Here is a 27,880-nt window from a genome sequence, read left to right on the forward strand (position 1 = left end):
CGGAAGTGGGCTGGGCGTGGGGCGGGCTAAAGAGCCCTCGACCAATTAGAAGTCAGGAAGGAGGAATCATTTTGCACAGGTTGCTTTCCTTAATTATTTAGCAAAGTGCAGAACGCAATGTCTCCCATTAGGCTGTCAGCGTTAGTGATCAGTGACTCTATAAACAGCAGAATCTCTACAAGTAAAACATTCTCAAAGCGATGACGACACACATCAGGTTGACAACCGAACCAGACCAATCGCCGTGCAGGAGGGGTAGCCAATCACAGCAGAGCGGGGCGGGACTATTTAAAATACGAGAAGACAACAAACCTTCGGTTCACTGGGGTAAAGGTGAAACCTGATAATTCGGCTTTATGACAAAAAAATAAAGCATCATCGACGCATCGTGAAGAAGGCGAGCAGACCGATTTTCTGAGCTAGTAAGTTTTATTTGAAGTTCAATTTTACTTTCACGTTTAAAGCGACAGCTTTATATAGGTTCGTTGTGCTGATACGTATATTAAATTTGTGATCCACTGGGCTAAAGCAAGATATAGCTGCTCAGAGTAAGTTAAACGCAATAAATCTGCAAGGGTTAGTAAGATCTTAAGGCAATAAAAGATTGCTTTGATCTTATAAATTCGCGCCAATAAAATGTCATGTTTTGTTTTGTATGATTAATGTGGGCTGCACATCTAGCGCGCTTGGAATTAGACCAAGTGTTTCAAAGGTAAAAGTTCAACGTTTGTGTTCTTATACAATACAGCTTTCTAAGATTAGTTGCATTTAACGCCACGCACATTAAATGCAATCATAGAAATACGCTCCATTACATTTGTGTGGAGTGTTTTCAAACTGCAAAGATTTCTGAGGGAAACCATGCAATAACTTTCTTTCCCCATCTTATTTGCATAAACAGCAAATGCAATTTCAGATTTAAGCAGACAAACACAATGTCCTCACATGCTTCTACTATAACCTGCTCTTGAGCTTTAAACGTCTTAAATTCAGAATCAACCAGAACGATATCAGCCTCCACTTTGTGTTAGTGACAACTTTATTTGTATTGCAGGGAGAATAAATGGCTAATAAATTGTCAGAATCAGTTCCAGAACGGACCTTCCAGTACCAAAGTAGTCTGCCTCCCCTGCCCGTCCCATCACTGGAAACTAGCCTTTCTAAGTATCTGGAAGCAGGTAGGATATTTGAGTTCTGTGTTATTATTTGTTAATTAAATCTGCATATTTTTAAACTAAACTGACGTTTGTACACTTTCTTGTGACTCTTTCATTGTTTTCACTGCCAGGAGTGAATAATGAAGTATCACACTTATAGATACACTTAACCCTTTAAAGCCGTTTGTATCATATTTGATACGCGAGATTCTGAGACGTCTCTTTTTTCTAAACCAAAATCAAGTGTGGCAGACCACTGTCCTCTCCAGAAACAACTCCAACACCACCCCGTAAAAGAGGCTGCAGTGTGCCTCTTGTGCTAAAAAGTGCTATGCAAAAAAACCAAAGAGAAAAATGTTGTTGTTCATGTTCTATATTGTCAAAATGTTATGGGCAAACTTTGTTTTTGTGTCTAAAGTTAACATAGTCGTGAGCTAAAAGTTGCCGAAATCGCCTAATGTATCATATTTGATACAAAAAAAATGTCATAAACAAAATCAAAAAAAAATTGGGATTTTGTTAAAAGGTTCAATAAACATCTCATTTCCAAAAAAATAGAATTTTCTGGCTATTTTCTGATGTGTCAGGCTTTATAAAAGCTATTTATTTTTCAGGTCTGGTGATGGTAAATTTGATTTTTGTTTTTCCTCCCAACAGTTCGTCCTTTTGCGTCCGAGAAGGAATTCAAGGCCACAGAGGACATTGTGAGGAACTTCCAACAGGGTGTTGGAAAAGAGCTGCACCAGAGGCTCCTGCAGAGAGCTGAAACCAGGAGGAACTGGGTGTGTATCTGATCTCTAAACCTCTTGTTTTCCATTTCACAGACCTCCTCTGTCCTCACAGATGTTTAACACTGTGCTGTCCTCCCAGCTGGAGCAATGGTGGTTAGACGCTGCTTATCTGGAGGGCCGCAGCCCCTCTCAGCTGACTGTGAACTTCGCAGGGCCGGCACCTTATCTGGAACACTGCTGGCCTCCTGCCGAGGGAACAGCCCTGGAGCGAGCCAGTATTTGCTCGTGGCATATGCTGCAGTACTGGAATCTGATCCGCACGTGAGGCACATTCTGAAACCGTTCCTCATTCGTAGGAAGCAGAATTTTTTTGCCTCTTTTGCCAGGGTTTCATGCGCTCGGCCTCTCTCCCTTGTTTCAGGGAGAGGTTGGCGCCGCAGAAAGCTGGCGAAACACCTTTAGATATGGACCAGTTCAGGATGCTGTACTGCACCTGCAAAGTACCCGGGGTGACGAAAGACGCTATTCGTAGCTACTTTAAAACAGGTGTGAGAAACGGCACTTTCGACACGCGTATATGCTGATAGCACAGCAATTCAGGTTCCATCTCGTCGTTCTGGGACAGAGCTCGAGGGGAGGTGCCCTTCCCATTTGGTGGTTCTTTGTCGTGGACGCATCTTCACATTTGATGCCCTCTGTGATGGACAAATACTGACGCCCCCAGAACTGTTCAGGTAGTAATTATACAGTAAGTACTGACATCACAGCTGCCTGAAAGCTATGTTTTGAAGGGCTGATACTTCTAATAACACTAGACTAAATATAGAAAAGAAACACTGCTCAAATCATGACCTCTTCCCTAATTAATGAACTAATAAGGGATTTGGCCATTTTGATGGCTAAGTCCCTTATTAGTGCATTATTGTGGTTATTGTTAATTATATCTTTCCTCCTGTTAAAATAAAAATCCAAAACACTAGGAGGCAGTCAGGGGTTGTGACACCCCTATTTACTTCCATTTCAGCAGCTCATTAATGTAGATCTGTTAAGAAATGATCAATATCATTATTATTATCAGCGTTTTGTTTCTCTTTTTCTTGCCAGGCAGCTGAGCTACGTGAGACAGTGCTGTGATGGGAACCCAGAGGGGGAGGGAGTGAGCGCTCTCACTACTGAAGAGAGGACGCGCTGGGCGAAGGTATGGCCGCTCACGTTGTTCTGCTCATAAAACCAACGATGTTGCAGAAGCTTTTAGCTGTTGCTGTGCGTTTCTATTGTTCGCTCTGAAGGGAACTCTCATATTACAGAAGCGTGCTCAAGCATTTGTCCTTTCACTTCCTGTTTCTGCCTCCATCGACCGCAGGCCCGAGAGTATCTAATAAGTATTGATCCGCACAACGAGACCATCCTGGAGCTCATCCAGAGCAGCCTGTTCACCATATGTCTGGATGAGACGCAGCCTTACTCCACTCCAGAGAACTACACCAACGTATGAGCTGAGTAGATCACGGATGCGTCCAGCCGGCTGCCTAAACGGTGTCTGACTGTGCGCCCCTGCTTTTTTCTGAACGCAGCTCACACGGGAGTCTCTCACGGGTGATCCCACCATCCGCTGGGGGGACAAATCCTACAATTCAGTCGTCTATTCAGATGGAACGTTTGGATCCAACTGTGATGTGAGTTGTGATGCGCCCGGCGAAGGTTCAGACGCACGCAAACGACACATTTCTGGGTTAGAGAACGTCATTTTGTTTTGCAGCACGCGCCGTACGACGCCATGGTGCTGGTGACCATGTGCTGGTACGTGGACCAGCGAATTCAAAGCACCGGAGGCAAATGGAAGGTAGTCACCATTCCCATTCTCGGCGCTCTTTAAATTGAAGGCGTCCGCTATTAACATTGTGATATTTTGAAGGGTGTGGACACAGTCAGAGTCCTGCCGCCTCCCGAGGAGCTGGTGTTTACTGTGGACGAAAAAGTCCGCAGCGACATCGGCCGTGCGAAAAAACAATACTTTGAGTCGGTGAGTCAGTTTTGTGAGGTGGAGCTAGCGTTGCCAGTGTGGCCGGTGGAGTGACAGCCGTCTGTTGTCCAGGCGCAGGACCTGCAGGTTGTCTGTTACGCCTTCACGGCTTTCGGAAAAGCCGCCATCAAGCAGAAAAAGCTGCACCCGGACACGTTCATCCAACTGGCGATGCAGCTGGCGTACTTTAAACTGCACCAGAGGTATGGATTTCACGCAGCAAACGCACCCCGGGGTGGCGGGCTGACCCGGAATGTCTCCCCCCCGCTCCTCTCAGGCCAGGGTGTTGCTACGAGACAGCCATGACTCGCAAGTTCTACCACGGCAGGACGGAGACCATGAGGCCCTGCACCGTGGAGGCGGTGAAATGGTGCACGGCCATGACGGACCCGTCGTGCGAGGTGTGTTGAGACGCTGCCGTGGGTGGCGAGGAGGGCGGGGCTTGACGCGTGGCGATTTCTGTTTCAGGACAACGCTAAGAGGAAAGCCATGCAGCTGGCCTTTGAGAAACACAACAACCTGATGGCCGAGGCCCAGGAAGGACGAGGTGAGTCACGCCCTTCACTTTGTCTGAGTCTAATGGGGAGAACGGCGTCCGAATATTTCCTGTTACGTCGTCGCTCTCGCCTGTGCAGGCTTCGACAGGCACCTTCTCGGCCTGTATCTCATCGCCAAAGAGGAGGGACGTCCTGTTCCGGAACTCTTCTTAGATCCGCTCTATGCCAAGAGGTACTGCGTGGAAAGCGCTGCTAGCGTTCCGTCTTAAGGCTAGTTAGCTTCAGAAACGGGCTGGTTATTCCATGCTGTCTGTGTTGTGCAGTGGCGGTGGGGGAAACTTTGTGCTGTCGTCCAGCCTGGTGGGCTACACCACAGTTCTGGGCGCGGTGGCGCCGATGGTTCCCCACGGCTACGGCTTCTTCTACCGTATCCGAGAGGACAGGTGGGCCTACTGACGGATCACTCTGCTGTCGTCACGGTTTGACCCACCACATTCAGTCATATCCGCTCTGCACTTTGACCCGCAGGATTGTGATTTCCATATCGGCCTGGAAGTCCTGCCGCCAGACCGACGCCGTGTCCCTGTTCAACGTCTTCAGCAGCTGTCTGCACGAGATGCTGCACCTGGCAACAACGTCTCAGCTCTGAGCACCTCCACATCCAACAAAACCTCTGATCAATGCAAACTTTCCCTTTGTTTTTCTTGTAGCACTTTTCTTTTGGGCTGTAAATGTGCCTCCTTGATTATGTAGAAACGATGCCGAATGTGTTAAATGTCGATGAGAGTGAAGCTCAAGACCTCCGACTGTGATAAATGTTAGACTGATTATTGATTTTGCTAGAAATTATTTTCATTTTATTGATGAATTCTTCAGTATTTACTGTACATTAGAGCTGCATTAAGGCTGTTATTTTAACAAAGACTTGAAATTGAAACTTTTTAAACTTGAACAACCCATCAGCTGTTTGTCTTGGTGTCTTTCTGCTGTGTGGTGGCACGTTCGCTCCATCTTACTGGTCCTGTCGTGGATCGATGCTTTGTTGGTCACGTTTAGTTTCAAATTTTCTGTTTGATTCACGAAACGTTAAAGCACATAAGACCCCCCGCTGGGGGAAGAGGCGTCCTGTCTACACCCCCACATTCTCTTTTAAAAACAACCAACAATCAGAAATCAATCAAGTTTCATAAAATGCTGTCAACACGTCCTCACTCTGAATTGAACTGAAGTCTTTTGCCAGTCTGGTTACAGGATACATTTTTCAGTGTTTCAGTTCAGACTTCAACCACAAATATATGATCAAATAAAAGAATTGAACTACACTAACTACAAGACATAATTGCAGTAAACAGCCTGTTAACAGGCACCGCAGCGCATAAATAATCCAGCGTTCTGCCAACTTCAGTCACTGCACGTGTGTTTGGCAGTTAAATGCAGGTGAGGTTAAAGGTCAGCAGCAGTAAAGGTTGGTTTTATAGAAGTGCTCGAATGTTGCAAGCTTGAGAAGGGCGGATGTCTCAGCCTGAAGAGCAAGAGAAATGAGGAACAACAGTTCATAAATTACATTTCAGACTCTAAAATGTTCTTCTAAAGCTGGGAAAACACGGGCGTCCTCTCAGTCGTTGTGATAGCCCATCTGTTTGGTGACCAGCATGTGGTACACTCCCTTCTTGGCGATCAGCTGCTGGTGCGTCCCCTTTTCCACCACCACTCCTCCCTGGAACACAGCGATGCAGTCGGCGTTCTGGATGGTGGACAGACGGTGGGCTACGACGATGCACGTCCTGCCCTTCCTGGCCTGGTCCAACGCCTCCTGCACCACCTGGAAACAAGAGGTGCAGTGTTGTGCAGCGGCCTTATGGACTACGTAGCACTAGTGTGAATAAAGTCTCACCTTCTCACTCTCAGTGTCGAGCGCAGACGTGGCCTCGTCCAGGAGCAACAGTTTGGGGTTGCGGATGATGGCTCGGGCTATGGCGACACGCTGCTTCTGGCCCCCTGACAGCTGTGTTCCCTTATCACCAGCCTGAGTGTCGTATCTCTGCTCAGAGACAGTATGTATATGGTGTAAATGGTCATGGGCAGCTCCATGGGAATCAATCAAATGTGGAATCAACCATTTCCCCTGATTCACAGCCGCTACCTGAGGCAGCCCTTCGATGAAGCTGTGGATGTTGGCTGCTTTAGCAGCAGCTACTATCTCATCCATGGACACGGAGCGACTGTTGTCTCCGTAGGCGATGTTCTCAGCCAGGGAGCAGTCAAACAGCACCGGCTCCTGGGAGACGATGCCGATCTGAGACCTCAGCCAGTGAATGTTCAGCTGTTTCACGTTGACACCGTCCAGTGACTGAAAGGAAAAGGAGAACTTTAGCTTTGTATGGTGTCTTAAAAACCAAAACATTTTATGGGAGCTAAACTAGATCAGAGGTAGCAGTGATGTCAGTCATACTGCATCAAAAATAGTTTTGTGAAGGTGTAGAAGCCTTTAAATGTCCTTTTGTAATGAAAATGATGAACTAAATGCTTTTTTTAGAGAATGTTTTAAATGCTTTGTCTATATATGTATAAACAGCAGGGGGCGCCCACGCTGCAAAATTCAATAAAAAAATCATCTGTAACGGCAAATTTGGCTTGTGATCAATTTTCTCAACCTGCCAATGAGCATATAATAAATCTGTTAATCAGAGTTTACATAAATGTTTGGTTTCAGTTCTTCTCTTTTAGCCCTTTTAGTCCTGTTCTAAGCTTCTACAGTTGCGAAAGAGGATCCCTGCAGCTACATTTGTCTGAATGCAAATACTGCAGAGAGTCAACAGACCACCAGTTATGAGTTAGTGATCTGGAAATAATGACGTTACAAGAATGTTCTGACAAAGCAGCTCAGTGGTGGGTCTGATATAGTGTTTCTGTGAGTGTAAAAGATTTTGGATAACTATGAATCTTGTTACTGATCAACATAAACAGACTGTAGGCGCAGTAAAGAACAAACATCCGTACTGCACAGATCTCGATGATCTCTGTCCTATAACTGCAACGCTGGAGAGCAGCAATAAAACACATACGAGCTAATCATTATCGAACTAACAGTAGGTGAAGAGGCACGGGGGTTATATGGAGATAACGGGAGGAAAAAAAACCACAGCACATTGTGTTTGTCTTCTCACCACTCTCCCCTCTCTGGGGTCATAAAACCTCTCCAGCAGCTGGATGGTGGTGCTCTTTCCACAACCGCTGCTGCCCACCAAGGCCAGAGTTTCTCCCTTTTTCACCTTCAGGTTCAGCCCCTGGAGTATGGTCACATCGGGCCGCGACGGGTAGTTGAATTTAACACCCTCGAAATGCACATTACCGTCGTATTTTTCCTGGAGGTGGGCGAGAAGAGCCGCCTGTTAGCGTGCGTGTGGAACAGGGTTTGTCACCTTTGTGCGGGGTCTTGCGTGTTTACCGGAGACGTCCCCTCCTCTGAGAGGTTATCAATGGCGGGCTTCTTGTTTATTAGCATCATCAGGTAGGAAGCAGCCATTTTGGCCTTGGCGTAGTTCGGAGCAAAGGTGTTAGCTTCCCCCACAGCCATGGCGCCGTACAGCACCGCAGAAACCACCCTGGGAAGCAAAGTTAAATAAACATTAGTGTCATTTCGTAACATTATCAAACCCTATTGCATAACGCTAAGCAAACATGAAACAAAGGCATTCTTCAACGGTTGCCTGTGGATGTTTGAATAATAATTTAATAAACGGTTCCATATTGTCTGGGAAAGCCTTTAATGACTAAGTGATAAATATGTTTGTACAGTGCTTATTTTTGAAGAACTTTAGAAGTTATTAATTAAATTCTCAAAAAGTTTCTCATTTGTACCAATTATTTTAATCAGTGTTCTTCCACCTAGATTGAATTTGGTGCGTTGACGTCATTATTACCAACTCCACAAAAAGCTATTTCCAAGTGTGGTCATGGAATTTATCAAAATTGTGTAAAATATCAAGATGCTAAAGTCTAAAAGGAAATCTGTATGCGTGTGAGAGGGTAATACCTCGGTTTAATGATTTATGTTACTTTATATCCCTTTCTAAATTGAAAGAATGTGAAGCTCCCCCGGCAGAAACACATGTGTGTGTGTTGAATCATTGAGGGTCTGAGCGTGATGCTGTCCTGACCCTGGTCAATGATTAGAAGCCACAAACTGTTCAGGATTTCATTTATCACTTTACTGCCCTGCCAGTGCCTTTGCACGTCTCCTCGTGCTCAGTGTAAATGTCACCTTCAACATACAGAAGCCATCATCAGGCCGTGCTGTGTCTGTACTCACAGGAACACCCCCTCCACGTCCATCCGTCCTGCTTCAATCAGCCAGGCTCCGAAGCGGAAACAGGCAGCGTAAGCAAAGTAGATCATGGCCTGAGAGAAGGAGTAGGTTAAGCCGTACACGTGGGCCTTTTTCTGGGAGTTCCTGTCCGCAAAATCAAGAGAAGGGAGGAGGAAAAAATTCAATGTTGATGAATGTAAATATCCCCCGTGGATGATATTAGGATGTCATATGTCATACTTGTACGGCACTCTGAGATTCTCCTCATATAAACACTCAAATTTTGGTTCTCTGCTGAGGGACACGACGGTTCTGACGTTCTCGATGGCCTCTGTGGCGATCTGCAGGGAGAAACCACACTTTTATTTTTTCTTATGCCACAATGGCAGCCCTGTAAAAGGTCGAATTTAACTCGCTTCAACTCCACCTTTCCAGCCTTCTCCAGCTCCTTCTTGTCTTTGGCGGCGTGACCCGCGAGCAGCTTGATCTCAGCGGCTCCGGCGGCCGCGATGAGGGGCACCACGGCCAGGATGAGCAGGGTCAGCTCCCAGCCGTAAACAAAGGCGATGATGATGCTGGTGCCCAGGTTGGCGAAGTTCTGCATTATTGTCGCCAGGCGCACCCCTGCAGCCTGAGCAGAGAGGAGCATCCTCCGTTAATTAGGCCTCGCTGAGGTCAAATGTCACGTCCCTGATCAGACTTACTCCTTGTACTTGGGCGGCGTCGGCAGCCAGCCTAGTGGTGAGAGCGCCAACGGTGTTTTGGGGATTGTCGTACCAGCTGAGGTCCTTCAACACAGAGAGGATTGAGATTTTACATCAATATTTGATGAAACCTCAATCAAAACTGTATTTGTGGGCGGGGCCTGAAGGGCACGTAGCCGTAGCAAAGCCACGTGTAAGGTTCAGGTTCAGGTTCAGGTCAGAGCTCACCTGTCTCATCATCGCCGTGAACGCCCGGAGCCTCAGCTTCAGCGTCAGAATCTCTCCGGATTTACCGAAACAGTAACCCTGTTGAAAGTTTTTGGCCAATTTGATTCAAATAAACATTATCCAGCATTACAAATACAGGTCAAAAACACACTTACCTGTAAAAACATGGTGACAAATGACACACAGCCAATAACGACAAACATCAGAGAAATGAATTCACTCTTCCTCCTGACAGAATCACGGTCTGGATCTGCAAACACCTGCAATAAAAAAGCAAAACGTGCTTTTTTTTCAAGCCTTCTGCAGAAGCCGCAACATTTGACCAGTTGAGGACGTCGTCCCATGGTCAGCGCGTTGGACCTACAGTGATGATCTTGGAGAAGAGGATGGCGAAGACCGGCTGCATGGCTCCATTGATCGTAGCGCAGATGAGCCCCACAAGGATGTAGGGCCACTCGGGGATGTTCAGATGCAGCACTTTAAAGAACGACACGTCAGGAACGTCTTCATCCTGCGGAACCAGCGCACGGAGCCTTGAGTTTTATTCGATCGAGGCAGATGGATCTGATTCACTTCTATTGTTATCATTTTTCAAATCTAATTGTCAGAATGAAGAGCGATGCACCATCAGGGTGTAAATTGGATTGTAATCTGGAACACAGGATGTGTAATAACCATCGATGTTATCACCTGAGTGTAGCACCTGTCTGCTATTTAGGAATCTAACAATCAAAATCAACTAAAGCAAGCGGAGCGAGCAGCTTTATCGGCGGAGCGATGACGAAACGAGGGTGTAAAAGAGAGAAAGAGACGGCAGCGTCTGGACTCCTGGACGGTGATCAGGTAAAGGATGAATATTACTTTAACTAAATGTCTGATATTTGCTTTCTGCTGCTGCGTCGTTGACAGCACGGCACCTCTTCTGTCTTTTCCTCTTTGGTTCCTTCTGACGCGGCAAACGAGGACCCTCTGGTGGACTTCCTCCTGATGATGGACGACTGGGAGACGGTCTTTTCCACAGGGCTCTTCTCCCCAGCAGATAACTCCGACATGGCGGTATTTTCCTCCTCCACATTGTGGAACGTCTGAAGCAAGGAGAGAATTTCATTTTAAGGCCTTCCCTCCCCACTAAACATACTTTAACTTCATCTCCGTGCGTCGGGGGGGGGTCACCTGCATGGTCACCAGGCCATGATAGACTCCCTTTATCTCCATCAGCTGGCTGTGAGTCCCCTGCTCCACGATTTTGCCATTACTGAATCCAGCAATGATGTCGGCGTTTCTGATGGTCGAGAGTCGGTGAGCGACCACGATGGTGGTGCGACCCAGTCGGACCTGGAGTTTACAAAAACCAACCAAACCCGAATCGGATGCGATTAAAGAAATTTCCTCACGCTAGCGTGACAATGTTGACCTTTGATAATATGGTCAATAATACAGTGGTAATAAAACAGCATTGCTCCTTTGAAATGGTTGTATTCATTATCCAGAGGTGTAGACCTTTGACATCTTCAAAAGCATTTCATTCTATGACTGGGACAGTTACATAAATACGTCCTGTTGGACTTTGGTCAACAGGACGTCACATTCTGATTCATGCTCTCCAGGGTGCTTGGGCTTAACACCCCACTAAACACATACTGCCCATACTGAGAAATATCTTTGAGATCCAAAGGCTGGGTCCTACATGGAGAGGGGGAGCATGTCTGGGTCTGTACCTTGTCCAGAGCAGCCTGTACGATGGTCTCGCTCTCAGCATCGAGGGCAGACGTGGCCTCGTCCAGCAGGAGGATTTTAGGGTTGCGGACCAGAGCTCGAGCGATGGCGATCCTCTGCTTCTGTCCTCCGCTCAGCTGAGTCCCTCGATCTCCCACCAGCGTCTCAAACTTCTGCTCAGAGATCATAATGTAAATATTAGCGTTAGAGCGGGACGGAGCCAGTGATAAATATGGAAGCCATAAATGAGGCCTCACGTCTGGAAGGTTCATGATGAAGTCATAAGCGTTGGACTCTTTAGTGGCTCGTTCGATCTCCTCTTGCGTCACGTCCAGTCGGCCGTATCTGATGTTCTCGGTGATGGTGGTGGCGAAAAGAACGGGCTCCTGGCTGACCACTCCGATCATCTCTCTCAGGTAGCGGATGTTGAGGGAGCGGATGTCGTGACCGTCGATAAATACCTACACATGAGAGTGAATCCAGCATCACCTCATTAATAGTTTACTGAATATTTACCAGAATGTTCTGAAAGCAGCAAAGGCCTCCTTTTTATGGTCACAGCGTTCTACTTTGTAGCCTGTAGCTATCAGAGGTGCCTAAAGGAATGGAACTGAATGGACTCCCTGACTCACAGCTCCTTCCTCGGGGTCGTAGAACCTCTGCAGCAGCTGGATGGTGGTACTTTTGCCACAGCCGCTGCTCCCCACCAAAGCAATGGTCTGTCCGCTCTTCACGCTCAGAGACATGTTGTTCAAGATCTGCAGATGAGACAGTCGGCCATCAGCCCCAGTCTGTGGAACAATGCGTGGAGAACACTGGCACCCACTTTGACTTCAGGCCTCGAAGGGTAATTGAAGTGGATGTTCTTGAACTCGATGTCACCTTTGATGAAGTCCGGCTTGAAACCGTCCTCTGAAAAGCTGTCAATGTTTGGCTTCTGTTGAGACACGAAGTGGGGAACGTGCAATATTTTTAACCCGAGAAACAAACAAAGCCGAGACGCGGGCCGATTCTTATAACATCCAGTAGACAATGAGAGGAAGGCTGTCCGCCTGCTGCCGGTGGGTTTCACAGGGGCTGATGTTTATTTCCACAGCTCTCTGTGTTTTCACAGCCTCGCTCAACACACAAAGTGTTATTCCATCTCCTGTGGCTGTTAGCAATTTGTTTCATGTTTGAGGGTGATATTTATCCCCTTCGAAAGAAACTGCAGATTCAAGGCAAACCATCAAAGTGACGCGCAAGCTTAGAAAGCTGGAGAACAAACAAAATGTGAAATAAAACAGTGCGGTAATGTTACACACAGGCGTAAACACAGGCCCAGACCCTCTGCGTCCAGATCCAGTCAGACAGACTATTTATACCACGTGAATTCCTCCACATCCTGCCGCTGAGCTAGAAGTGGGGTTTCCATGGTAATCAAATCCTCTTCCTTACAAAGTAAAAGGTCAATGTGGTTGGAAAAGTGGGTTTGACGTAGAGACGTAACACTTCCTGTTGGCTGACAGTGAGGTCACAACAGGGTTTCACAACAGCATGGGGGGGGCAAGACTAATGATTAGGAGCTCACGTGCGCTGCTGCTGCTGCTAGAATGCTGCCCTCAGCACGTCACACTTTCTCGGTTCATCTCTTCTGCATTTCAGTTCATTACTATTCACCTGTTGAGCACTGGGAGGTAAACATGAGGCCAGTCCACGCTAGAGCCATGAAGCTGAAACATCAGTCCGGCTCCAGCTGTGTGACATCAGCCAAGTGACCTGTGAAATGAACCCAAACAGTAGGTGCCCCAATTAGGCAAAACCCCCCACCTCTCTGCATCAAAGCGGACTCCCAGAGGGCCCAGGTGCTGACGCGCGCAGTCACTAACACAGAACGACAAGCTTCCAGCAGCAAAGATGCTAATTTCAAGAGAATAATAACGAGTCCCGGATCCAGTGGTCTCCTTACGTTATCGATGATGCTGTACACTTTATAGGCGGCTCCTCGGGCGCTGGCAAAATTCTGGATGTTCGGAGAGGTCTGTCCGACGCTGAACGCTCCAATAAGCACGACAAAAAACACCTTAATGAAGACGCACAAGTGCACGCAGGCTTGTCAGGACCCTCACCACCCTCATTTATGCGGAAAGTGCTGCCACAGGTACTCACAGTCAGTAAATTGCCGATGGTGTACTCAAAATTCAGGATGAGCGTACTCCCGTACCAGAAGGCCAGAGCATAGGACAGGTAGATCATCAGGAAGGTGAAGCCCATGGCGATGTTGGAGGAGATGGCCTTCTTCACTCCCACGTCCTTTGCGTCCCGCAGGTTCTTGTGGTATCTGAAGCGACACACGCAGAACGGTGGGGGTGTGAGTGGAGAGCAAAGCTAGCAGATACACTGTCCCTGGATGGATGTCATGTCGTTCACAAATTGAATTGTCGGGTTTCTTCATCCAGTTACAGCTTTTCTCCATGGAAACTAATCGCTTCGCTTCTCAATATTCACCCCCTGCAATACCGTCTTTCAGTCAAACCACATTACTAATGAAATCAGGAAAAACAAAAAAGCTTTTTAAGCTGAAATGTGATGCTTCTGCTCTTATATAAATGTAGCTTTCACGTGCAAAGACGTTTATGTAAGCACCTCTCAATCTCTCTGGTCTGACCACTGAAGGCGAACACGGTCCTGATGGCGGACAGCACTTCCTCCGCCACGGCTCCGGCTTTGGCGTACGCCGTCTGCTCCTTACTGGTGAAGGACGCAAGCACCTTCCCAAAAGAGGTCACAGCCAGTGTTTAGGGGAACGGTGTACAAAGAGAGCAGAGGGTTTAAGCAGGAGCCTCTTACTTTACTGAAGAAGGCGGCCGAAATGGCCAGCGCGGGGCTCACGGCCAGGATGACCAGCGTCAGTTTCCAGCCCGTGGTGAAGCCGATGATGAAGGCCGTGATGAAGGTGGTGTACGCCTGGATCAGCAGCCCCACCTTGTCACCGATGCCCTCCTGGATCTTGTAGACGTCGCTGCCATTGGAAAAAAGAAGCACGTCCATCAGATCATCTACACCTCCGAGCGTAGCCGTACAGAGCGTGAACGCTGAAGCTGGGAACTCTCTGATACGCACTCCGTCAGTCGAGTGTTGAGCTCCCCTGTGTCGTTCACGTCAAACCAGCTGATCTCCTGCTGCATGATGCAGTGGAAAAACAAGCTGCGGATGCGTTTCACCTGGCGCCCGGCTGTTATGGTCCAGAAGGACACCTGCATGTAGGCGGCCAGCAGCACAACAAATCCCAAGACGGAGTAATAAATGGCGAATCTGCAAAAAACGGCAACATGGTGAGACCACCAAAGACCTGTTAACAACAGGAAACTGGCAGAACTGTATGCCTGGATAGATAAAATAAGCAGAACTTGTGTCAAAGGTGACAAACAATCACAGGAGTGAAAGATCGTATAGAAGCCAGGTTCAAAGTCTAAAATAAGCAATGTCAGGGCCTTCAGGAGGGCTTTTAAAGTTACAGTAAGAAAGCAGGCGGTAAACACACCTTTGCATGTCCTCCTGTAACGTGCTGTTCAGAATAGTAGTAGTAGAATCTGAAGACAAAAGGCGTTGTTGGTGCTTAATCAGGATTGGTGTTGATCATTTTCTCTAGCAAAAACTCACTCCAGCCACTTGCGTTGTGTTGGGCCATGTCAGCGTATATAAAACTGTCCGTCATTTCTCCAAAGACAATGCACATGAGGGGCATCACGGTGCCGTTGACCATGGCCATCACTGTCCCGCTGATGAGCAGCACGACGTCCCAGCGGTCTGCAAATCGGAACTGAGAAGGAAGCAGCAGAGGTCAACGGGTCAGAGACGTCCCTGGAGATCTAGACCCTGGAAACAAATCCAGGCAACTATTGTGGAGGCGCAGCGGGGGACAGGCGGAGGTCTCGCAAAAAAACACTGAGGGAAATACAACACTCCCCTCCTTTACCCCTCATTTACTGTACACACACACACACACACACACACACACACACACACACACACACACACACACACACACACACACACACAGTTTCTTCTTTCATCAGAGGGATATTATTCATTGCAAAAGCTGAACAGATGGTCAATATTTATTATTTCTGGCATTCGTCTTTATTTACAGATATACCTAAAGACTGGATGTTGCCATTGTTGATTAATATTGGCCGTTTTATGAGCATGTTAACATTATGAGACGGATATTACCAGAGTAATGGGGCCCACCATGGGCTCCTGTGGTGGCTTTTCCTTTTTATTCTTCTTTTTCTTTTCATTCTTGGCACCATCGTCCTTGGAATCATGGCTACATATTTACAAAATAACGAAATGGCGACTATTAAGTGTTGTAACCAAATAAATTCAAGTTAAAGTTTACGCACAGTTTTAATTAATTTAACGTATTAATAAACGCTTATTATTACTACTTTTATTTTCAAATTGAATTTTTACCTCAGATCACCGTTTGTTTCGGCCGTATCGATCTTTAAGGCCATGATTGACAGTCCTGTCAACAGAAAACGCGTTATTTAAATTAAAATCTCTGCTAAATCTCCCGGGCCGCGAACGCTCATTAAGTGTTACGTCATCACGCCAGAGGTTGACAGATGACACCCGAGTACAACTGAACACACACGGGTTAGAAAGTCAAATCAAGACAGGGAAACGTCGGAACGTACCGTTAGTTTGCTGCCGGTGTCCCAGAGCCCTGCGAGCTGGGTCTATTTTGGACAGAGGGCGGTTATCACACGCGTCTGGACCACAGATCCTCCTCCTCCTCCTCACGTGGATCATTAACAGCTGCACGGAATCTGAGTGCGATCCCCGATCAAACCGCTAGATTCTCACGCTAACGACACTTTTAACACTAAATTCTTCTATTTCCCTGCTCTCCCTCCCTCACATATAGATTTACTTTATTTTTCATTCAGTGGGCGTGGCCAATATCTATCTATCTATCTGAAAGGAGGGTTTATTGCTTCAGTTCACTAGTTCCAGTATATATATATATATATATATATATATATATTTTTTTTTTTTTTTAGTTATTGCTGTTTATGTAAAATCAAAACTGATCTAAGAAAACCACAGCCATCAGTACATGATGAGTATATGCGTAGAAGAAAGAAACTCAAGAAGATTCAGTAGGGAGGGCTTATTTTTATTTTTCATTTCCTATTCCTGCTGTTAACAACACTCCAGCATGGCAATAAATAAGTTACCTGAATTTAACAAACACTCAGGGATGCTGAGGGTGACGTATGGGAACTGTACATGCCGACAAGTCTTCAGCAGTCAACAATAAATAAAGTCCTGAATAGGCTCCAACTGTTGAGGAAGTCTTTGATACAGGTCTGCTGCCCCCGGATCTTCTCTTCCCGTCCGATCATCCACTGTGATAGCCCATCTGTTTGGTGACCAGCATGTGGTACACTCCCTTCTTGGCGATCAGCTGCTGGTGCGTCCCCTTTTCCACCACCACTCCTCCCTGGAACACAGCGATGCAGTCGGCATTCTGGATGGTGGACAGACGGTGGGCTACGACGATGCACGTCCTGCCCTTCCTGGCCTGGTCCAACGCCTCCTGCACCACCTGGAAACAAGAGGTGCAGTGTTGTGCAGCGGCCTTATGGACTACGTAGCACTAGTGTGAATAAAGTCTCACCTTCTCACTCTCAGTGTCGAGCGCAGACGTGGCCTCGTCCAGGAGCAACAGTTTGGGGTTGCGGATGATGGCTCGGGCTATGGCGACACGCTGCTTCTGGCCCCCTGACAGCTGTGTTCCCTTATCACCAGCCTGAGTGTCGTATCTCTGCTCAGAGACAGTATGTATATGGTGTAAATGGTCATGGGCAGCTCCATGGGAATCGATCAAATGTGGAATCAACCATTTCCCCTGATTCACAGCCGCTACCTGAGGCAGCCCTTCGATGAAGCTGTGGATGTTGGCTGCTTTAGCAGCAGCTACTATCTCATCCATGGACACGGAGCGACTGTTGTCTCCGTAGGCGATGTTCTCAGCCAGGGAGCAGTCGAACAGCACCGGCTCCTGGGAGACGATGCCGATCTGAGACCTCAGCCAGTGAATGTTCAGCTGTTTCACATCGACACCGTCCAGCAACTGAGAGAGCACAAATGTGATGTATAAAATATGCAATGATACGAGTAAACGCTCCACTTTGCCCTAAATATCAACATGGACCTTGTGGACTTGGAGAAGGCCGATGATCATGTCCCTTCTCTCATATACTGTGGGGAGGGTTGAGAAAGCATGAGAGCTCCTGAGCTGGCTGAGGTCTCCAAGCTCAGCCTGGGACATTATCTGGATGTCCCACAGATGCTGGGTAGACCAGGCTCCTCTCCTAATATTGCTCTCTTCAATCTCCTTTCAGCTTTGAACCTCTTAACATTCATAAAGACATTCTATCTTTTATCAGACGCTGACTGTTAATTCATTAGCTACAGATTAGATAAGCTACTTTGGATTTCTAGAATGCTTCATGAGGCAAAAGGTGTTGAGCTGACTGGTTTACATAGAGACACTAGAAGAATAATGACTGTTGTCTTCTCACCACTCTCCCCTCTCTGGGGTCATAAAACCTCTCCAGCAGCTGGATGGTGGTGCTCTTTCCACAACCGCTGCTGCCCACCAAGGCCAGAGTTTCTCCCTTTTGCACCTCCAGATTCAGCCCTTGTAGTACAGGCACATCGGGCCGCGACGGGTAGTTAAACTTGACGTCCTCAAAAAGAACGTTGCCGTCGTATTTCTCCTGGAGACGACAGAGAAGAACCGTGTGTTAGCATGCTTGCTGTCATTTTAAAGCATCGACTGTTGTGTGGGGATTTGTGTCATTTACCAGTCTCGCTTCCTCCTCTGACAGATTATCTATGGCCGGCTGTCTGTTTATTAGCATCGTCAGGTGGGAGGCTGAGATTTTGGCTTTGGCGAAGTTGGGAGCATAAGTGTTGGCCTCGCCGACAGCCATGGCGCCGTACAGCATTGTCATAACCACACTGGGAAATAAGGTTAATGACAATTTTTATTATATCCATCCATGATCTGACTTGCGTTTTCTCAACCTGAATTTAATCTTAGGCTCCAAATTATTTACACAATCCCGCTAAAATAGAACAATGACAGGGTAACTCGTCACTGCAAACACTATACAGCATTAATTAACTCAAACGTGACTTCTGGATGCAAGCCACTCATTAACCAGACAACATGCAACTTCACTTACGGTGTGCACAACAACATTAAGATTTGTGGTGATTTTTAATAGAATTAAGTTTAACTTTTAGAAAAACAAGCTGTGCCAAGGCATGCTGGGAAAGTCATCTCACCGACGCCCTAACACGCTTCAATCGTGACTCAAGAGACTAAGATAAGATAAAACTTTACTGATTTCAACATTGGGGAAATTCACGTGTTACAGAAGTAGCCAGTAATATACAACACTAAAAGAAAAAAACTATTTTGTTATGTACATTACTATGTACATTATACATTATATACAGAGGGGGAAATTATATACAGAAGGGAATATTAGACTATATGAAGAAAATTAATGTGCAAATAAGAGATTTCGGAGGTAGTATGATTAAGTAGTGCAGAAAAATATGCCAACCATGGGTTATTGGTGCTACATTAAGAGTTGTGGATGTTGTGCAGGAGGAGCTGCTTAAGGCCCCCACAGTCTCATGTAGGGGGTGTCCATAATTGATGTCAGCTTGGCTAACATAACCTTTAGAAGACTTTAGAAGATGAAGCTCCTCTTTCAAATGTCTTTACTGTTGGTGTTGTAACTTGGGATGTCTGCTCTGCTGTCCTTTGGAAATAAAAGCATTGAGTCTTTACAGTATAGGCCGTGCTGTGTCCGTACTCACAGGAACACTCCCTCCACATCCATCCGTCCTGCTTCGATCAGCCAGGCTCCAAAGCGGAAACAGGCAGCGTAAACAAAGAAGATCATGGCCTGTGAGAAGGAGTAGGTTAAGCCATAAATTTTGGCCTTTTTCTGGGAGTTCCTGCGCAGAGTGAGAAAAAAAGTGATGAGAAAACACTGGATACATAAAATGCATGAAAATACTGTCGACATATGAGGAATGGTGTCATTGGTCCTACTTGTATGGAACAGTTAGATTTTCCTCGTATAAAGCCACAAATGTCGGTTCTCTGGTGAGGGACACCACAGTTCTCACATTCTCGATGGCCTCTGTGGCGATCTGCAGGGAGAAACCACGCAGAAAATATTCGGGGTGAAACAAATAAGCTCATCTCACATCCCCCAAAAATGAAGGAACATAAGGAATTGAAAAAGAAAAACCTTTCCGGCCATCTCCAGCTCCTTCTTGTCTTCGGCGGCGTGTCCTGTCAGCAGCTTGACCTCAGCGGCTCCGGCCACAGCCAGGATGGGCACCACGGCCAGGATGAGCAGGGTCAGCTCCCAGCCGTACACGAAGCTGATGATGATGCTGGTGCCCAGGTTGGCGAAGTTCTGCGTCATTACAGCCAGGCGCACCCCTGCAGCCTGAGCAGAGAGGAGCATCCTCCGTTAATTAGGCCTCGCTGAGGTCAAATGTCACGTCCCTGATCAGACTTACTCCTTGTACGTGGGCGGCGTCGGCAGCCAGCCTAGTGGTGAGAGCGCCAACGGTGTTTTTGGGATTGTCGTACCAGCTGAGGTCCTTCAACACAGAGAGGATTGAGATTTTACATCAATATTTGATGAAACATGAATCCAAACTGGTTTTAAATTAGGCTAGGTTGCTGATCCGGGCATGATCTGCATGTGTGGGAATAAAAGCCGTGTCTTGGGTCGGCACCTTATTATTCATCCAAGATTTGACATTATCTATTTAAAGTCCAGTGCCCCGAGATACATATTTACAAATATATCCAAATGCTCCTGTTTCAAAAGAATCCCAAACTTTCAAGGTTTAAGGTTTATCTCACTCACCTGTCTCATCATAGATATGAAGGCTTTGAGTCTGAGGTTCAGGGTCAGAATTTCTCCAGATTTACTGAAACAGAAACCCTGGAAACCCCAAAACTGTTTAGAAGAGATGTGATGTGTCATAATATCATTATCCATAAATGATCATTTATAGTAGTCTAAGTGTAAGTACTGCTTATAAAGGTTTTAATTAAAAAAATAAAAAGCAATTTAAATGCTGCGATCTTATTCTCTCTGATGAAGGAGTGGGTTAAATCAGTAAAGTTAGTCATTAAATTGCCATTTTAAATGTTGGGCTGCTTTTATTTTTACATGCTGCCATCTGGGTAGAGGGGTAGCAGGTAAAAGTCCCTTGGAAGGCTGGAGGTAACTTTTAACCTCAATTAAAGAGTTCAGGCAGTTTTTCCCCCAGGAATCTCCAGACCTACTGTTTACCCTCACTTCAAGCCTTAGTGGGAAGACAAGTTTAGAGGCTTGTAAGACGGTTGCTGCAGGCCAGGATCAAATGTCATTTACATAAAACTACTTTCCAGTTAATATAATTAGTGTTTGTCCAACATAAACACAGTGAAAGATACAAATGGAGACTGGACCCAAACGCAGCACACAAGAATCCAGTTGAAAAAGAAAGAGCCCTTTAGTACCAACTGAGCATCATTTGAATGCTGCAGCCTACTTGAGTGTCGTTAATGATCATTTCACCCCTTTATGACCACAGCGATGGCTACGTCCAGCAGAATAATGCTCCATCAAAGACCTCATATCTTCTGGAACATGACAATAAACTGACTGCACTCTAACGGCCTCCACAGTCACCAGAGCTTAATCCGATAGCACCTTTGGGATCTGCTGGAAAGGGAGACCCACATCATGGATGTGCAGCTGATGCTGATGCTATCATGTCAAAATGGACCAAAATCTCCGAGGAACATTTCCAACACCTAGTAAGTGCTACACAACCAACAATTTGTGACAAAGTGTGTGTAGTCTTAGGGTGGTGTTGAAAGACTAGGGTGAGTGAAGCCTCTAGAAATGTGCTGACAGGACTGACAATAGCATAGAATCCATGTGTTTACCAAAACTACATCTGACCTTTGCATTGAGACTAAACTGCTGCTATTGTTGGACAACCCGGGGCTTTTTCTATGCTTTTTTCCTTTCAAAATGTAAAACAGCACACATCAAAGAGGTCGTTGGGATTCAGTGGATACAAACCTGCAGAAACATGGTGAGAAAAGTCACCACCCCCATCACAGCAAACAGTATACAAAAGAATGACGACTTCTCCCGGATAATTTCTTTATCCTTTTCTCTGAAGACCTGAAATTCACAGAAAGTCACTCTTAGCTGACAAACGCTGAAAACAGCAAAGGAAAGTAAAAGGAACTGGGTAATGCACCATAATGATCTCGGTGAAGATGATGCTGAACACTGGCTGCATCGCACCGTTGATCATGGCGCAGATGGTTCCTACCAAAATATACGGCCACTCAGAAACGTTGTAACGCATCACTTTAAAGAACGACACGGGAGGAACGTTCTCATCCTGCAGAAAGATTATTGGAAGCTGTGTTACACACTGGGAAAGAGTACCAGTAACAACACATGCACTACAAAACGCTGCTTAAATGTATGGAAAGTTTAAGGACCAGCAACTATAACCAGACCTATAAAGGTCAGCTGATCCTGGCTTATCTCACTGTTAAGTCTGAATCTGAGGCGAGCCGCCTGTTTTGTAAAGTCTCTGGACCACAGCTCACCTCCTCTATGTTGTCCTGATCGCACTCAAATTTTTCTTTCTCCTCTTTTGTTCCTTCTGAGACAGCAAGCAAGGAGCCTCTAGTGGACCTCCTCCTCTGCAGGGAGGACTGGGAGAAGGATTCGATCAGCTGGCTCTTCTCAGCGACCCAGGGCTCGTAGTCTGAGTCTTCCAGATCCTCCAGCTTCTGAAAGCTCTGTAGCAGGAAAAGATGTCCCAGGATGGACGTTCTGACTACACTCAGAGTACGACAAAAACGCACGTCGACTCCTCTGCGTTTTGGATACCTGCATGGTCACCAGGCCATGATAGACTCCCTTTATCTCCATCAACTGGCTGTGAGTCCCCTGCTCAACGATTTCACCATTACTGAATCCAGCAATGATGTCGGCGTTTCTGATGGTCGAGAGTCGGTGAGCGATGACGATGGTGGTGCGACCCAGTCGGACCTGTAGAGAAAACCCATTTTAATTTTTTTTTTTTTTTTTTTTAAATGAATGGGAACAAAAGTACAGAACTCAAGCAGACCTGGATGAATGAGAAGCTGGGAGACCTGAAAATAACAACCTTAAAACAAATGCCCTCACGGGAGAATCAGTCAGTTATGGGAGAGCATGTTAAGAAAAAAGTAGCATGATTCTACTTGATCACATTTAAAACGTGAAGAAGTCCTGCTGCATGCTTTAGCAGGGGCAATTTGGAGCTCTGGGGGCTCTGGGAGGGCTTCTGTGGGCTGGGAGTCTTTTCCAGACACCATGAAAGGTGACACATAAACCAATAAGCAGTGGAGCAGCGTTTCTTTGTTTCCCATCATCTCTGCACGTGTCTGGGTCTGTACCTTGTCCAGAGCAGCCTGTACGATGGTCTCGCTCTCAGCATCGAGGGCAGACGTGGCCTCGTCCAGCAGGAGGATTTTAGGGTTGCGGACCAGAGCTCGAGCGATGGCGATCCTCTGCTTCTGTCCTCCGCTCAGCTGAGTCCCTCGATCTCCCACCAGCGTCTCAAACTTCTGCTCAGAGATCATAATGTAAATATTAGCGTTAGAGCGGGATGGAGCCAGTGATAAATATGGAAGCCATAAATGAGGCCTCACGTCTGGAAGGTTCATGATGAAGTCATAAGCGTTGGACTCTTTAGTGGCTCGTTCGATCTCCTCTTGCGTCACGTCCAGTCGGCCGTATCTGATGTTCTCGGTGATGGTGGTGGCGAAAAGAACGGGCTCCTGGCTGACCACTCCGATCATCTCTCTCAGGTAGCGGATGTTGAGGGAGCGGATGTCGTGACCGTCGATAAATATCTACACACGTGTGTTTTCACATGTTAAAATAAGTGCATTCACTAGGCAGCGTTTGATTCTAAGCATTTTTTCCCTCTTAGTTTCATCGAGGCCAAAAAGCACATTTTGATGTTTTTAAAAAATCTGAATGAAGTTTGGGTGACTACAGGGTTGTCTGCCAGCATCACTCAAGCTTCACCTCTCTCTATATAGTGCACATGTGCACCTACTGTCAATGGTTGAAGGACATCATGTCCTTTCTCACACCTGGAATAAATTCAATACCCTGCCAAATGCTCAGGAAAAATCTTCAAAACATACTTCAAAATAGACCAAATTACTTACGGATCCTTTCTGGGGGTCGTAGAACCTCTGCAGCAGCTGGATGGTGGTACTTTTACCACAGCCGCTGCTCCCCACCAAAGCAATGGTCTGTCCGTTCCTCACATGAAACGACATGTCGTTTAAGATCTGCGGATGAGAGAGGTGAGTCGGGGCAGGGACATGGCTGAATGCATTGTTTCCATATAGAAAACTGTGATGGATGGTGAACATACTTTAATTTCTGGCCTCGAAGGGTAGCTGAAGTGGATGTTCTGGAATACAATGTCACCTTTGATGTATTCAGGCTTGTATCCGTCCTCTGAAAAGCTGTCAATATTCGGTTTCTGTTGAGATATGGCAGAAATGCTTTAGGAAGTCGAAGGCTTCATTGTTTTTCTTTGTAAAACTTTTTTATAGTTCTATATCAACTATTGCTATCCAGCAGTACTAGTACTGTCCAGCAGTGAGGCTAGCATGAGGCTACACTGGCATCTGAATGTGTGTCAGCCAGCTTTGTTTCGCCATTAGGAATTTATTTTATTTTATTTTATAAGTGAATGTTGGACCCGACGGCTGGCAAGCTCTTGAACTAACAACCAATCGCAGCAAGACGACAACAGAACAGACAAACAGGAACTACAAAGCAATTCCTGGAAAGAGAAAACACCAAAAAAAAAAAGAGACTCAGGAAACTATGAAAGCAAGAGTGGAACAGAAGTAGAAAAGTAGAAGCGATTTCATTTTTAAGACCTTAAACACAAAATTTTACAGAATGAAGGAGGAAAGCAGAGGAGTTACCGCTCTAAAATCTCTACGTTTAGACGATGTTGAACCCAAAGAACCCTTTGGAGATTTAATGCCTTTTTCCAGTTGGCTCTAAGCTGTGTGCATACTGTGTTCACGTGCAAGCAGATCAATCAGTAGTATGTACAAAGTGATAGCATTCGCTTCGCTAAAGTCATTTAAATATGTTGATTTGTGAAAATACCAACAGGTACTAACAGTAACTGTAAACAGGCCCAGCCTGAAATTAAAATACCAAAATGGCCCGTCAAACCAGCTGGTGGTTTGTTTGTTTGCTTGTTTGTTTTTTTCAGAGTTAGAATGAGCACAGCTAGCTGTCCCTATGACATGCGTGCGTGTTTGCTTTAACGAATTTCATTGGTGACGCTTTTGGTGACGCCATTCACACCACTGGACTCACGTGGTCGATAATGTTGTAGACTTTATACGCCGCTCCTCTGGCACTGGCAAAGGACTGGACGTTGGGAGAGGCCTGTCCAATAATGTATGCCCCGTAGAGGACGACGAAGAACACCTTCATTTGGACACACGTGGTCACTGTTTCTGCAGCAACGCTCTTATTCTTAATGGTGGAAGTGATGATGTCTGCCTCCACTCACAGTCAGTAAATTTCCAATGGTGTACTCTTTGTTGAGGACCAGAGTAGTCCCGTACCAGAAGGCCAGAGCATAGGACAGGTAGATCATCAGAAAGGAGAAGCCTGTGGCCGTGTTAGCAGCAACTCCCTTCTTTATTCCCATGTCCCTCGCATCCTCCAGGTTCTTATGATATCTGAGGAACACAAAGGAAAACTAAAGTTAGCGATGTCTGGAATATTAACCTGCTCCCACTCTGACTCAGTCCCCAATAAATGTAAGATAATCTAAGGTAATAATCATTAGAACACTCACCTTTTGATGGCTTTTCTTTGGCCACTGAAGGCAAACACAGTCCTGATGGAGGATAGCACCTCCGCTGCCACAGCTCCAGCTTTGGCGTACGCTGTCTGCTCTTTACTGGTGAAGCTTGTCAGCAACTATGGGGCCACAGGTTGAGGAATATAATATAGGTATAGGAGTATAATAAGAGGGGAGTAATCGTGTCTATGGATGGGGGTGCCCAAATCCAGCCCTCGTGGTCCCCAGCCGGGGTTTCTGTCCCACCAGGCAGAAAACGCTTCCTTTGGCTGGGCTGTGGCCCTCGAGGACTGGATTATGGCACCACTGGTGTATGGAGATATTTACCTTACTGTAAAGGGCAGCTGAGAGACCCAACACAGGGCTGATGGCCAGGATGACCAGGGTGAGCTTCCATCCATGTACAAAACCAATAACAAAGGAAGTGATAAAGGTGGAGGCCGCCTGGATCAGCAGACCCGCCTTGTCACCGATGCCCTCCTGGATCTTGTAGACATCGCTGCGCACCAGGGAATCGAACACCACATATGATAACGACCACGCCAGCTGTGACAGGAACTGGAGTGTGTATGATGTGCGTCACCCACTCTGTGAGACGCGTGTTGAGCTCTCCTGTCTCAGTCACGTCATACCAGCTGATGTCCTGCTGCATGATGCCGTGGAAAAACAACTCGCGAATTCGTTTGGCCTGCCGCGCGGCCGTTAGGGTCCACAGAGACATCTGCAGGTACGCCACTACCAGCACAGCAAACCCCAAGATGGAGTAGTAGATGGAGAATCTAAAAAATAGAGGTTGGAGATTAGAGTAACCAAACTCGGCTAGGTAAGGAGGCGACGAGCCTTTATCGACTAGCAATCAAGATGTCGGAACGCACAGGAGCCGATATGGTTGGAGACCTGCTGAGAGGCTGGTGATGTGTGAGGAGAGGATGAGGATTATGGTACATGACCTAAATATGGTTCATAGGTGGACTATAGTATAGTTTTATAGTATAGTTTCTTTCCTGGACATCAGTCCGAGACTGAAGAACCACAACAGGCCAAGCTGAATATATCTAGAACCACTATGATGGGGGCCAGACACCAGGTTTAGGCCATGTTATTGGAACATGTTGCATTCCTAGTCTGAATGTAACGTTTCCTGAGCGAGACCTCTATGGTTTCCAGTCAAAAGGGTTATAAAGTACGAAGAAATGAACCATGACATTGGCTCCTCAGGCGTCAAATACCTGTGAGGTTTTATTGAAAAATATCTGCCCCTGATTTAACAATTGCTCCCCTGTCATTATCTACAGATGGCGAATGATGCAGCACACTCTTAAAACATTAGACATTGTTGAAGCTTGTGCTCGAGAACGTACCTCTGCATATCTGCTTCTAAGGTGCTGTTTGCTCCTAGAGTAAAACACAAGTTTAATATTTTTTTTACGTGTGTGTCTCACTTGATGCTCCTCAGCTGAGGAACACTCACTGGGGTTGCTTGTGTTGTGGTTTTGGGACAGTTTGGCTTCCTGGATGAAGCTGTCAGTCATCTCACCAAACACGATACACATCAGAGGATTCACCAGCCCGTTCACAATGGCCATCAGCACTCCGATGGTGACCATCAAGATGTCCCAACCATCTGCAAACCGGAACTACACGTGCACGTGTGCACAGAGGTGGAGAGAACTGTTTGTTAAATGCTACTCCCGGGGCTATGTGGAAGTAATAATTTTCATTAGCAAAATAAGGTTAGAAACTCAAATATGATCAAATATTGATGCAATTCATCATTTGCAATGATTTGTGGCAGAAGAACGGCATCACAACTACAATAAGTCAAGCTAAAAACTTATTTATCAATTATCACAGAGCAGGGGCTGATCTTACCAATGTGATGGGACCAATAAGCGGCTGCTTTGATGCTTTTTCTTCTTCCTCTACATTATTTTTGTTGTCACTACAGGAGCCATAACTGTGTACATATATACATATAAAAAAATTAAAAATGAATTGCAATAACAGCTTAATATAACATTTCTTGGGTTTGAATGTTTAATTCCTCTTTATTTTCTAAGTGCAACACATCAATATATGAATCGAGGGGAAAAGACCTACCTCAAATTCTGTTTTTCCACTATTTCGCTCTTCATGTCCATATTTTGGTCCTTTCAGGAGTGCCTGCTGGCATCTAAGAGTTTAGATTTATTTTTTAAAAAGTAGCGTTTCCAAGTAAAAATCCCAGGGATCTTAAGACAGAAGCGCTTCAAAGATGTTCCTGTGGATCATTTTTAATGACCCTGACAAAATTATAAAACAGGAAACACTAAAGGCTGCGTAGATAGAAAATGAGACGATTCAGAGAGGCGTCATCCCCTGCAGTAGTGGTTGTAGGGATGAGTCCCAGAAGACTAATAATCTTAAGAAGGGAAACGCTCACTTATTTGTCTTTGACTTGTCAGTCCTGTGGGGTGAGTACCTGCTCTGTAATCTAATAAAGTAGTTTGTAGC

General features: G+C 46.2%; 3 protein-coding genes across 4 annotated transcripts; 1 reads left to right on the forward strand and 2 right to left on the reverse strand.

Annotated features, from left to right (window-relative positions):
- The first annotated feature begins 268 nt into the window (after positions 1-268).
- On the forward strand, positions 269-5,370 carry crot (carnitine O-octanoyltransferase). The gene is made up of 17 exons (XM_003966084.3): positions 269-422; positions 1,055-1,178; positions 1,815-1,939; positions 2,028-2,209; positions 2,310-2,434; positions 2,514-2,622; positions 2,993-3,086; positions 3,252-3,377; positions 3,463-3,564; positions 3,648-3,731; positions 3,804-3,911; positions 3,984-4,114; positions 4,189-4,312; positions 4,380-4,458; positions 4,547-4,640; positions 4,732-4,851; positions 4,937-5,370. Exons 2-17 carry the CDS (start codon positions 1,064-1,066, stop codon positions 5,055-5,057), a joined length of 1,839 nt encoding a protein of 612 aa, XP_003966133.2. The 5' UTR covers positions 269-422; positions 1,055-1,063; the 3' UTR covers positions 5,058-5,370.
- Positions 5,248-16,137, reverse strand: abcb4 (ATP-binding cassette, sub-family B (MDR/TAP), member 4). 2 transcript variants are annotated; one of them, XM_011605639.2, is made up of 28 exons: positions 16,051-16,137; positions 15,824-15,878; positions 15,581-15,677; positions 15,008-15,167; positions 14,889-14,937; positions 14,468-14,659; positions 14,195-14,366; positions 13,991-14,115; positions 13,514-13,685; positions 13,314-13,427; positions 12,192-12,302; positions 11,998-12,123; positions 11,623-11,826; positions 11,368-11,538; positions 10,823-10,984; positions 10,567-10,734; positions 10,014-10,160; positions 9,805-9,909; positions 9,650-9,727; positions 9,422-9,505; positions 9,145-9,348; positions 8,958-9,058; positions 8,721-8,861; positions 7,857-8,013; positions 7,576-7,773; positions 6,552-6,758; positions 6,303-6,449; positions 5,248-6,230 (listed from the first exon to the last, which is right to left on the reverse strand). In XM_011605639.2, the coding sequence occupies exons 2-28, from the start codon at positions 15,865-15,867 to the stop codon at positions 6,024-6,026; spliced, it is 3,843 nt and encodes a 1,280-aa protein (XP_011603941.1). In that variant the 5' UTR covers positions 15,868-15,878; positions 16,051-16,137; the 3' UTR covers positions 5,248-6,023. The 2 variants fall into 2 exon arrangements, with proteins under 2 accessions (XP_011603941.1, XP_029694127.1); XM_029838267.1 differs by lacking the exon at positions 6,552-6,758.
- On the reverse strand, positions 5,248-27,804 carry LOC101066790 (multidrug resistance protein 1). Its single transcript, XM_011605640.2, has 28 exons — positions 27,488-27,804; positions 27,260-27,344; positions 26,859-27,024; positions 26,749-26,782; positions 25,975-26,166; positions 25,715-25,886; positions 25,382-25,506; positions 25,091-25,262; positions 24,892-25,005; positions 23,921-24,031; positions 23,709-23,834; positions 23,181-23,384; positions 22,926-23,096; positions 22,375-22,536; positions 22,089-22,283; positions 21,728-21,874; positions 21,544-21,648; positions 20,332-20,409; positions 19,976-20,059; positions 19,699-19,902; positions 19,497-19,597; positions 19,259-19,399; positions 18,229-18,385; positions 17,944-18,141; positions 17,286-17,492; positions 17,037-17,183; positions 16,786-16,964; positions 5,248-6,051 (listed from the first exon to the last, which is right to left on the reverse strand). The coding sequence occupies exons 1-28, from the start codon at positions 27,526-27,528 to the stop codon at positions 6,024-6,026; spliced, it is 3,846 nt and encodes a 1,281-aa protein (XP_011603942.2). The 5' UTR covers positions 27,529-27,804; the 3' UTR covers positions 5,248-6,023.
- Between the last annotated feature and the right edge of the window lie 76 nt (positions 27,805-27,880).

This window comes from Takifugu rubripes, chromosome 7, assembly GCF_901000725.2.
Source record: "Takifugu rubripes chromosome 7, fTakRub1.2, whole genome shotgun sequence".
NCBI lineage: Eukaryota > Metazoa > Chordata > Actinopteri > Tetraodontiformes > Tetraodontidae > Takifugu > Takifugu rubripes.

Bases quoted from the DNA above. Each gene is read 5' to 3' on its own strand.
- crot (XM_003966084.3), top strand. From the start codon at position 1,064: ATGGCTAATAAATTGTCAGAATCAGTTCCAGAACGGACCTTCCAGTAC. The intron at 3,378-3,462 runs GTATGAGCTGAG...TTCTGAACGCAG, and splicing joins CTCCAGAGAACTACACCAAC to CTCACACGGGAGTCTCTCAC. The intron at 3,912-3,983 runs GTGAGTCAGTTT...TCTGTTGTCCAG, and splicing joins AAAAACAATACTTTGAGTCG to GCGCAGGACCTGCAGGTTGT.
- abcb4 (XM_011605639.2), bottom strand. From the start codon at position 15,867: ATGGCCTTAAAGATCGATACGGCCGAAACAAACGGTGATCTGAG. The intron at 14,660-14,888 runs GTGTGTTTACCG...CGTTTTTTGCAG, and splicing joins TTACAGGAGGACATGCAAAG to ATTCGCCATTTATTACTCCG. The intron at 13,428-13,513 runs GTGAGTACCTGT...GTCTTCATTAAG, and splicing joins CCATCGGCAATTTACTGACT to GTGTTTTTTGTCGTGCTTAT.
- LOC101066790 (XM_011605640.2), bottom strand. From the start codon at position 27,528: ATGGACATGAAGAGCGAAATAGTGGAAAAACAGAATTTGAG. The intron at 26,783-26,858 runs GTGAGTGTTCCT...GTTTTACTCTAG, and splicing joins CCACAACACAAGCAACCCCA to GAGCAAACAGCACCTTAGAA. The intron at 18,142-18,228 runs GTAAATGACACA...TGTCGTCTCCAG, and splicing joins CAGAGGAGGAAGCGAGACTG to GAGAAATACGACGGCAACGT.